This window comes from Spea bombifrons, chromosome 5 (genome assembly GCF_027358695.1).
Source record: "Spea bombifrons isolate aSpeBom1 chromosome 5, aSpeBom1.2.pri, whole genome shotgun sequence".
NCBI lineage: Eukaryota > Metazoa > Chordata > Amphibia > Anura > Pelobatidae > Spea > Spea bombifrons.
The window spans coordinates 82,682,346-82,694,630 of NC_071091.1; the positions used below are offsets into that span (position 1 = coordinate 82,682,346).

Here is a 12,285-nt window from a genome sequence, read left to right on the forward strand (position 1 = left end):
CAACCAGTAGCAGCAAAATGTAAAAAAAAACAAAAAAGTCCAAAAAAGAATAAAATAACTAAAATAAAAACTAAAGTTTATTATTTTAAGCATGTGCTAAAATTAGCGCTTTATCTTCTCAAAAATCTCCACATAGAAAGATTTAAAATAAAAGTATTTCAACTAATTTAATAAAAAATGAATGGTTTGATTGGGTAAATTGGAGTGGCCAGGCTCAAAGATAGGGCATAGGCACAGAGCGACCAAAATGGAGAAAAATGTGGCATTTTAAATCCCAAACTACCCGACAAACCCATGCATGTGGGGTTCACTGCACTCAGGAGATGTCGCTGAACACATATTAGGGTTGTTTGATAGTGCCATATACCAGGAGCTATGAATTAATTCCTGAAGAATTTGTGTGAAAAAAAGTACAAAAAAAAAATAAAAAAAAATACTATCACAAACTTTGGCAAAGGCTGGTGGCAGAATATCATGCATGAAAAGGGTTAAAATACCAGCATTTGAAATACCTTGGGGTGTCTTGTTTTCAAAAATATATGGTTTGATGGGGTAAATTGAAGTAGCCGGCTTCAAAGATGTTCTAAAGAGGAGAAAAAAAAAAAAAAAAAAAAAAGGGGTTTGGAAATCATAAAACACTACTTGTACTTATTACCCTATGACTTACAAATACAGCAAAAAAAAATTAAAACATTGGGTATTTCTAAACTCAGGACAAATAGTAGAATCTTTTTTTTTTTTTACTTCCTTTTTTATGTAAGAGATTTTTCAAATAAGAGTCATAAAAGGTGTTTTCAAATTTTCACCATGTTTTAATTTTTTTTTTTATAGTAAATAAGATATGATCAAAATAATGGTAAAAAAAATATGTATAAACGCGTGTGGGTACACTAAATGGGTGAGAAGAAAATTACAGCTGAAAACAAGCACCGCAAAAGTGTTAAAACAGCCTCGGTCCCAAAGGGTACAAAAAGAAAAAATAAACCCGTCCTTAAGGGGTTAATGACTACTACTCCTCTTTAATCCCAGAATTGCAAGAAATGCGTTACGGTTCCCACCGCTGTGAAGTATCACTCCATGTTATTTTACAATTCCAAGGTTATTACCGCACCACAGGCTAGATTCCGTATGAATTTAAATGTATGACCGCTCCTACCAAACACACAGCAAACTCATCACCGCACTCTTCACACTCTGTGTTACTGTTAAAGCTCGCGCCCAGCAAGCCGTCGCACGCATGCGTAATTCTGCCGGGCTCCCATTGGAGCGTTACCGGAAGCCGTTGTCCAATCAGAAGGACAGGTGAACAGCGCGCGTGCGCAGGAGTGCAACTTGACCCGGGGTTTGGGGTTACGCGGGGCGCGAGAGAGGGGGAGGGCTTTTTTGGGGGGTAGAAAGTGCTCGCGATATATCGTTGCCGGGGCGGAAAGTGTCACCCTGAAATGCCACAGGGGAAGGTAACTGCAGTCCTTACTTCCGTAGTCGTGTCAGGACTCCTAAACTCTCGTATAGCCCCAGCCAGCATGTAGAAAGTTGTTCTAACCCTTTCTGTGCCAGAACAGCGCTGTTGCTTTGGTGACGGCCGGCTACAGAGTATTGTCATTGTATCATTTAATTATTTGCCGGTCGTATTATCGCTAATAACTGTCCTATTGACATGGTAATAGCATTCCCTGCAACCGGTTGTACCCGTAGCATGGTTATGTAGCGTGTCCTTATACAGGGCTCATTTGAAATGCATTTTATTAGTCCGTAGAAAAAGCGCGCTGTGTTTTAGCGCACACACACACACACACACACACACACACACACACACACACACACACACACACACACACACACACACACACACACACACACACACACACACACACACACACACACACACACGTATATAAATATGTAGCCCTCATGTTTTTAGGGGGCCCTTAAAATATAACCTTGTATACAGCCAATGGTGTACAGTTAGAACATCTGTATTAACACTATAGCAACCAGCGGTTTGGTCCAAGCATCCTTTGGTTGCTATGGTGAGAAGACCTCAGAATGTAGTAGAATGTTATATATTAACCCCCACTGTGCTTTCATAAGGACCGTCCGCTGCCAATTATAATGTTTAGGCCCTTAATCAGTGCCCTTAAACAGTCCCAGTTCTGGGGTTGCGCATGCATAAGCATTTCACGGTTGGGTTTTTTTCTTTTCCAAGCGTTCTGTTAATGGGACTGGCGTACGCTACAGTTGCACATTTCTTATTCTGCTTCCATGAAACACTATTTACTTATTAGTCTTGGATCCAAATGAACTGGAAGCCTTCACATCTCTACCAGTCACGTGCCAGTCTCTGCATTCTCTTTCTGTGGCACTTGTTTCAATCCCCTCTCTCTCTGTAGAGAAGACTGAGCTTCTGGTTATTGTCCGGGCCCCTCGGTCCCTAATAACCGGTATCTCCGCCGCAATCTACCAAACAGCCAAAGTACACTGCCTTGGTGTTACACAAAACTGCTCCCTCCTTCCCTCCTTACATGTATTCACTAACCAGCTCCTGCCGCCTTCACCTGTGCAATATTTCTCACTCTCACACAAGATGCTGCTCTAATGCTAATCCTTTTCCTGGAGTTATAGCATCTAAAGTTTTGCAACCCCATACAAGCTGGCCTCAACATTTTGTTATGAACCCCTGTGCCAGACTAATCTTCCAATTGAATTGCTCTTAATGTGCTGCCCGCTGTGCCCGTGCCTCTGCTATTAACTGGAATATCATTGCGTCGTTAATCCGCGTTCATAAATAGTAGTATATCGCAGCCTCTTCACATAGCTTGCAAGCTAATTAAACTCTGGTGTAACTCTTGATTTTTTCTTTGTAGAGGAAGCGCTCTGGAGATCGGGTGTATGCAGCTTTCCCAGGTGAGGACTTTCACGGTGGCAAAAAGCCCCCGGCTGATTCAGCAATCCCGTCCTCCACGCTCAGTAAGGCATGGGCACGATGCGGAGAGGGCTTCAGCGGCTTTCAAAACCAAAAGGTACCAATCTAATCTTCTATGCTGCAGGGTTTGTTGGAAACATAAAACCTTTTAACAGCGTTGTGAAGGAAAGTAATCTTACTTGTAATTTTTGTAACATGTAAAGGTAAGTTATGTACGACACGACTTGTCATAGTTTCTATTTTATTATTACCCCGTTGTGATGTTTTTTCATATATTTGGCCTCTCCTCGTGAATTGCGTCGCTGAAATATTCCGACTCCTTCATTGTCGGTGTGTTCTGTTCCTGTCCTTTTGGATTTTCCCTGCTTTGCATATGGTGCTTCCTTTTCTCGTGATTATTGATGATTTCTTCTTGTTTTTGCTTTTTATTTTTTATGCATACAGTACATACAGTCTGAGTTTTCAGACCCCTGTGTTTTCCGTAAAAACTTATAGATAACGTTTATTTTAATTACACCGCTTGATGTGCCCCTAGGCAACAAGACCTGAAAACAAGACGTTGACGGCGCGTCGCTTGGCTCAGTCCTTTGTATCTGATGATGGTAAAGTATAATCTTGGTTTGACTTTGATATACATTAGTAGTCTGGATATGAAGCATGAGATGCAGTTCTGACTAATAAAATGCTGCTGACGTTTTCCGGAGTTCACTTGTCTTCTATATCTCACCAAATGCTGTTTATGTTTTATAACCAAGAGTTAGACGTTTGTCCTTTGACTTATTTTCTTTATGACATGAAATGTGTCTGTATGGAAGTCCTGGTAACATATTAACGGTAAGTAATGAGGATATCGGTAATATGAGTGCCCGTCATATGGTGTGTAACCTGCACTAAGCCACCTGACTTTTTTTCAGCGTCAGCAAAAAGTAGTGTAAGCAGAGAAGTCTCGCTTCACAGTAAAAGCAAGAGCAGTTTTGAATAGATATTTTTCTGTCAAAAAAGGAAACTGCAGAAGTTTAATAGATTGGGACCAGCCTGTCAGAGGTGCTCTGCTCTTAATAATAATAATAATATTATTTAGTTATCCTAACAAAGACAGCGAGCTATTGAACTAGTGTGTGTTTCATTGGAAAACAGAGGCTCTCACGTAAATTTAGTTTAAAAAATGTAAACTTTGGCTCATACAAAATATATTTGGTTATAAATAAGCATCAAGCAGCCTAATTCATATTGCATGTCGACCATTTAGTCATATACTTGCTAAGGCTATACATGATGGTGAGTGCAACAGATAAAGCAGATTGTTAGTGAAGTATATGGACTGGCGTGAATCCTGTGAGAACCAACAGCATTCATGAGACAACCGTTTAGGAAAATGCATGTATTTTGTATGAAGCCAATGATTTTAAAGGTAGTTTGTGTATGTCGTGTATAGAGCATAGCTTTGCATTGAGTTGCTTTTAGGAGGTTAAAGATTTAAAGCATTTTTGATATCTTTTTTTGACATGATTCTGCTTTGTTTTCTTCCTCCACCAGAGTCCTCTGTGTCTGAGAGCTTTAAGGATCCTGCAGACATAGTGTGGAGCTCCAGTGACAGCGAGTTATCGGATGATGGGAGTAAGCAGTTGCTTTTTCAGCATGGTAGTGTTGGATGCAGAAAAGCAGGTAAGCGTGTGTACGCTTCCTCTAGGAATGTAGTGGAGGTGCGAAGCACTGTTGCATTATATACTGTATTGGCTCGAATATAGGCCACACCCTTAAAGTTTGGTTCTATTTTAAAGAAAAATTTTTTTAAAAGAAAAAATACATGGTGGAGTGGTAAAGCTGTATTTTATCTAATGAACAGCAATACATGTATTTTAGCATTGTTGGTATCTATTATGCGGTTAGTCAGCATAGGTTATATACAAACAGAAATCTGGAAAACCAATAGTCATTTTAAGGTCCCTCCTGATATGCCAAACTGCTCCCCCTGATATGCTTTATGCCCCCTAGAAATGCCACTCTGCACCCCCCCCATCGACTTACCAATGCATCCCCAGACTCCCTGGTGTGTAGCGGGGTCAGCCGGTGGACATTTGCACGATGGCCGTAGACAACCTCTGCCGCTGCTTGGCACATTCTCTGGGGCTTCTCTGTCTCAGAAGCCCTGGCGGAAGTGCTGGCAGCAGAGGTTGTCTACGGGCATCGCGCCAACGTCCACCGGCTGCGAGAGATGAGGATTCAGGTCCCCTGCAGCGCTGCAGGTAAGCAGCAGGGTTAGGATCCAGGGCTAAATAATAAAAAAAAAAAAAACACCCGCCCAGCGCCTGGAACTGCGTGTCCTGGGCGTTGGGCAATAAGAATTGCGATAAACCCCTCTTGTGTCATGAATTAGCATATTAGTAATTTGCTACCTAGTTTAATATTTGAGTTACTAATACGCTATAAACCCTCTACTGTGTTCAGGTGAGTGTCTGCCAAATAGTCCTTAGGTTGACTTACAGACTGGGGGAGTAAAGCCTCCATTGTCCTTTTTATTCTTACAAAATGTCAGCCGTTTTTGTGATTGTGTTAACTATATAAAATCTTTGGTTAGTGAAATACTTGAAATGTTTATTCCTTGTTTTGTACTGTTAACAGATGTGCTTGACGGACCTAAAGTTGTAGGTCTGTAAAACAGGTCTTAATAAATTGCATATTGTAAAATCTCTGGGTATAATATGCACAATCCCCCCTCCCTTTTCAAGAGTCCTGAAAAGGGGCTGCTATAGGCTGCTTCAGGGATGAAATCCATGGTATCACTGGCCCTCACTCAAGTGTGGGGACCAGCCCTGACCTCCATGAGAGCGATTGTGCAGTATTCTGTCCCCACTGAGTACCAAGTCATGATCAATGCGATACTCCTATGAGACACTAGCATTGAAATAGTTAAAACATATAAATATATAATAAAATCTTCAAAGCTGGTGCTTCCAAGCAAAGGGGTGATCTAATCTTTGTGACCTTTATGATCTTATGCCACTGGTCATCCAAGGGCATAAGGATAAAAAACCCACATTATTTTATTGATGAACTGATTATTATGTGATCACTGATTAGTGACATTTTAGGTCACTGATTATTGATAGGATTCACCAATTGATGCCAGTGACCTAAACATCTCACTTAAAAGTGATCTGATAATAGTTACAGATTATTAAAAAAATAAAAAATAATAGTTTTGCAATATATTTTCAAAAATTAACAGAATACATTGCTATCTGATTAATGACTCTTTAGATAACTGATCATAGATCAATCCCCCCCAGCCAGTTGCCTAATCTGGTTGGTGTGTATTATACTCTAGATTTTATGCTAATTATCAGTTTTAAACACTATCTTTAATCAGTAGCAGGTCATGGCTGCCTTCTGTATTTGGTGGGGCAACCATAGTTTTCCTTGCATTGTCACAGGTGAGTGGGATAGATAACTGGGCTAGGAGAGCACAAAGGATATATAATACATTATCAAAGGTAAGAGTGCAATCATTTTCCCAACCAGCTAAATAATAGGATCCAAACAATAAAAGAGAAGAGATCTTCACATCTAGTTTGCACTAGCGTTTAAGACTTTGTGTATATCCACACGATATATAAAACGAATACAAACGTCGCACAGTATGTGTATGCAGACATACCCAGATAAAATAAGACCAAAAGATCAAACAGTGAAGCGGCTGTGTGATATCTATAATGTGCGGTCGTGAGTATCTAGCCCAGTTTATTTTTTTAGCTTATACATATAGTTAGTGGATACCTGTCCCCTGCTGCCTTTTAAAATCTGTTGGGTATTGTCTCCTTAAAATGTGGTTTTCTTTTCCAGAAGATGATGTCCCCCAAAATACTGACCAGCAGAACGTCAGCGACATTGAATTTGACCAGAAATCCACTACACCGGAGGCAGCTGAAAGTGAAGTTGAAATCTCAGACTCCTCGGAGTCCTCATCCAGTGTTGTATCCGGTGACCAGCTCCAGGCTGACCGCGAACCCACACAAGTAAACATTTCTGTTTATTTCTCAAGTCATTTATTTCTTTTATGTCATTAGCATGGTTATCCAGTGTGTTGGGTTATTGATTAAACCTTGTCTAACTCCATTCCTCTGTTAACAGCGGTACTGGCTAATATCAATACAGACTGTTTTAGTTGCAGGAGTATGAAAACTCTGATAAGTAGACTTGCAACATGTAAATAAATTAGCTATACTCTATTCGAATCAGTTCTCTGGAATAGTATGTGTAGTTACAGCAGATTACCAGCAGAGGGCAGCATTGCTGCACAGTTCACATCTTTGAATTTAGTCTTCTGAAATTTATCTCTCGGACTGGCAGTCTGTGCTGAAAAAATCCTTTTGCTTAATTCTGACTTCACGCCCCTGAGCTATGTGTGATGTCTGCATTAGCTGCCTCTGATAACTTGATGGGGCAGATCTTTTGATGTAAATTACTCTACTAACAGGATGACCTGGTGACCTCTGATGACTGGAGATATTTAGAAGCGCATGTTGCAGGGATAGGAAAAAAGGAAGATTTAAAATGGACAAAAAAGTGACAAAATTAAGCATAAGTGAGCAAGTGAATATAGTACACAGAACTTGGTGTATATGCATATATGACTATGTCACTTGGTGTTAAAATACAGTTAAAGAAAAAAAACTTTTTTGTTAATTAGTTTTAATTTGCTGTTAGAACTAAGTTTAAGGGAGGGGTTACATTTAAATGTTAAAAGGGAAGATGTACATTGTCATGTTACATTGTGGATATTGTCAATAATACAATGTCAGTAGTAAATTATGTTTATTCATTGCGGGCTGCATTATACTATGGATATGTGATTTTGTGCTTGTTTGTGACCATTGTCGCTAGTAGATATTGTCCCTGCCCTATTAATTGCGCTTTGCTTAAACTTTATTTTCATTGAAAGGATTAACCTTGTTCAGTGTTAGAGGCAGGAAAAAACTTTGCCCACTCATCCAGCATTCAAAATGTTAATGTTACAAGTAGGAGTATACATTTTTCTTCTGCTGTATGACTTGGGTAGGGTATGCTGGCTGAACTCTGCCTTGTTGTACAGTACAGATGCTTACCTTTCATACCGAACACCTTTCACCCACTTTTTGTTCTTGTGTTACTTATTAACACAGTTTCCGGTTTCCATTCTCTGTGTTGGGTAAAACATACACATCTGGCTAATCTCACATGCATCCACAAGGGGGCGCCGTAATCCATTCATCATGCTTTCCCGTAATAATGTGAAAAACCCCACTTGCCGGCAACTGTTTTAATGAAGTTTATTAACGGTCTTTAACTTAAGACATCTTATTGAATCAAATCTGTCTCTGTTGTGTAGTAGCTATGTACATGTCTGTCCTGATTGAGGCTCTTTTGTTGGAGAATGCTTTAACTGAATCTCTGGTTATCTGCCATCTGTAAATGTTTATTAGATTGTTTTATCTGTTGTCCTGACTGGTGTAGATCTAGAAGTCAAATAGATCTTTTTTTTGTCCATGGGATGAGATGCTTCTGTAGGAATCTATAATGGATAGGACAAAAGGCTAGATGCAAGCACTGAAACTGTTGGACTCATGGCTACCTGGCTAAGAGAATCGGTCCAGTAATAATAATTTACATCATTGTCATCACTGGACCTTTCTATGCAACATAGGAATCTTAAATTTATGGGGGTTATTCACTAAAGTAGGAAGTAGCATTTTCAGTAACTACAATATGGATTAAAGAGGGTTGATCCAGGCAAGCTTCTGCTGTGTGAGAAACGCATAGTTATGTGATATTCAAGAACTTAGCGGGTCGGTCCAAGGTCCTCTGGCAGATGTAGCTCAGTTGAGTTGGCTCTTTACAGTGTAAGGTGAAGCCCACTATTGGAGTCCTACGAGTTCATTTTGTGAAAAGATGGATATCGCTACGGTATAATAATCCATCATTCATTCTTGATTCTTCGTTTAAGTTTATGAGAAGTTGGTGCTACCTGAATAAATTGATAAATCTTTATGGTCTTAAAAATTGGAGAAAATACACTGTGTTCAAATGGAAATGACTACCCAAAAATTCTAGATACAGTTTTTGAGGAAATAACTCTTTTGGAATAGTCACAGATTTAGAGGATTACAAGACCTTGTACTGTCATGGAAGTCCTTGAAGCACAGCACGAGCATAATGAATTGCAAATGAATGCTCTATATTCTGTCAAAAAGAAACTGCAGCCTTGGAGGCAGAAAGCATATGATGATCTGTGTGGTTTTTAAGTTTCTTTGATAATAAGGAATTTATTTTGCAGCATGTTGTTCTTGGGACGATCTAAGAAGTCACCGTATAATTAAGGATTTATGTAAAGCATCTGTCATTTTTTTTCAAAATGAAATTTTGCTTTTCTTTGATGTAGTTGAAGTGGCGACCAATTTCTTTTTGTTTTATCACAATTATTATACAATAACCTGATAAAATTACCAAATTCTGAGATGTGATTTGTGCTTTAGAAACATGCGCAGTCTTAAGCTTGGTAGGTCATCACGGTGCATGACACTTTCACTGGGGACGTTGTGAGTAATGGACAGTAAATGAAGGCAGATCAGTGATTTACGGCCGGCAATGGGAATTTCCAGGCTGTCTGGCCGACCCTGCTGATTGCAGTCTGATCAATGTTTGAGATTCTCTAATAGAGCCAGACCCATGTACTGAGATACGAGGAACTCACTGCAAGTAGATATGTTTATCTGGTGTGCCCCCCCCCATGTGCCATTAAAATAACGTTAGACAATTCGTATAGATAAGCTGCCCGCTAAATACATGTCAATAGCTATTGATTTATCACTTAAGTTTGTGGTAGGGAATATATCATAAAATGTCTTGTATTCCAAAGCATGTGCTGCATGGTAAGTCACATAGAAACATAGTATTTGATGGAGGAAAAGGAGCCATCAGCTCATCTAGTCTGCCCGTTTTCCTGCTTTTGAACAGGCTTTCAGCTCCTCGGAGATCCTCAAGGTTTACGCCGCTTTAAATCTTCTTCGGACTACCACCTCCTCTTGGAACAATATGACTGTAGATATGACTATACTATAACGTTTGGTTCTGTAGCGCACCGTATCCTTGGTTCTTATCAGAGATTATTAAAGATATTGCTATTTGTTACTCGCTGAACTTTGTCTCGTAATTTGTTTCATGTTCCTTATCGCACGCATTGCTTTCCTAGTATATCACTAGCATATTTTCTAAACCAATGGGTTTTATATGTACATTTCTTCGGCTTGCTGACCAGAAGGTGGGACTAACTGCTTGTTTTTGGGCCATAAGGGGCATCCGAGAAGCACAGGCGCTGTATTGTGTTACTGTGTACACAATAATCCTGTACATTTTATGTTCGTTAGTGAATATTTATCTTAGTGAAGTAGTTTGAGATGTAGATTTCATCTAATTTTGTGTCTATATGTTTTTTTTTGTGTGGTAATGTATTAATTTCAGTATTTTGCCAATCTGCATTTGTAAACCGTGTTCGACGTGCCTTTAAATCCAAAGCCAGAACTTGTAGTCTGGACAACTTGATTGTTCTAGTTTTGCGTTTACATCATAATAGAATAAGCCGTTTTGGAGTCTATGAGAAGTCAGAACAGCGGTGGAACTAGTTTCAGATGTCTAATTGATGCATCGCATGAGAACATGCAGAAAGTAATATGGGGATTTGTCTTCTGTGTAATCAAAAGCTTACATAGTCTCTTCCAAATGTTTCTTTTTCTGCTTGGAATAGAATCTCCACTAAGTAAAGAACATGTTTACGAGGCATAATTGCTTTAAACATAAAAACCCCAACCAAACGCTATTAAAGCTATCATTCAGAGACCACAGCTGGCCCTTGGTTTCCTATCTCCGATGTTAATGTCTTTTTTTATTAATTTTTTTAAGACCACCAGAAATGTAAAGGATCCCCAAAATATTGTGTGTCAAATTGTGAATACTTATGTTGTCTTTTCTAACCCCAAGCTGCTCTTTGCTTAAGAAGAGTATTTCATACAGAATCCAACAATGAAGAAACGTGAATAACTATACCCATACAAACACAGTGTTACAAACAAAAAAGTGAATAAAAGGAAATATGCCATAAAGTGAAAAATAGTAAAATATCTTACTACAGACCCCCTGAAATCTAGTATGTCATACAAAACAAGAGCTTGAAATGAATGGTTTGGCTTGGAAGTTCCTTCCCATTTAAGACGATGTTCAAAGTTTCAGAAACCTCCTGTAGTGGTTACTAGATGTTACACAGAGTGAGAGAAACCAGGCTTTAGATGGTTAAATGAACGGCAATATTCCGTGAGGTCCTTGTAGAAAAGAAAAAAAAAATGTGGAAGGACAGGAACATAGAGCTTGAAAACAACTTTAATATTAGAATGAAATAATGGTGAGATACCTCCTAGCCGCACAGGGCTCGGGTAATATACACGGGGAGGACGTAGCAGAGCGCTCCGTCCCTGTGAGATAACCTGTACCAGAACATACGGGAGGATTCCTGCTTCTCCTGGATGCTTGTCTACAGCCCATCAGTGGTCCTCGGCGTGGAGAGCAACGAGAACGTAATGCATCTTTACAAAAAAAGAAATATACGTATGAGATATTGGGAGCAATCCTTAAATGGCCGATGCATGGTCCCTAGAAATATTTGTTGGAAAGAAATTGATTGGATTTCTTTCATTGATTCAATTTTATAGATGTTGATGCTAAAATACTATTTTTCGACTGGTGCTATGGGTGGGCAGCACAAATGTGACAGGCTCGTACCCCCTTTCATAAAGCATGGTTTTATGATTCAGCAAAAAAAAAAGGCCAATGCCACTTCATTTTCAGTCTGAGGTAAAAACACTGAAATGCACTTATTTACTAACGAGTGAGTTGGGCAGAACAGTTTACAGGAGAGTTGCAGTTTCATCCTGCTGACTTCACCCTGTAAGCGCCTGTTCCAAGAATGAAGCCTATTTAAATTGGTGAGGATTCTTGAGTCGCTATGAATGAACAACGCATTATACAGGGTCAAATAAATGAATAGTTACTATGAGGTGTTAAAACCACACTTCACACTTTGGTGAGTGAACTTCTGTATGTAAAGCAGCTGTCGGTAGTTATGTGCTGTGACAGTAGTTTATCTGATTTAGTCAGAAATGTTGTTGGATGCTTGTTGGGGCGGCTGCCTGCCTGCCATGTTTTCTCATTCTGGAATGGTAGTCTGTAGAATTGCTAAGGTGTCATTGTGTAGGTGTTCTGAATAGTGTCGCATAAACACACCATACAGTGCATCTGGGGGTGTGGGACCTAATTTTAAAAAGAATATAAATATT

At 39.4% G+C, this 12,285-nt stretch overlaps 1 protein-coding gene across 1 annotated transcript in view; it reads left to right on the forward strand.

Moving 5' to 3' along the window:
* The first annotated feature begins 3,296 nt into the window (after positions 1-3,296).
* SPIDR (scaffold protein involved in DNA repair) overlaps positions 3,297-12,285 on the forward strand; it is a 154,064-nt gene continuing 145,075 nt past the window's right edge. Inside the window, exons 1-4 of the mRNA XM_053467897.1 lie at positions 3,297-3,314; positions 3,459-3,525; positions 4,460-4,588; positions 6,767-6,939. Of these exons, the coding sequence (XP_053323872.1) occupies positions 3,297-3,314; positions 3,459-3,525; positions 4,460-4,588; positions 6,767-6,939 (387 nt within the window). The remainder of the gene's footprint in view (positions 3,315-3,458; positions 3,526-4,459; positions 4,589-6,766; positions 6,940-12,285) is intronic.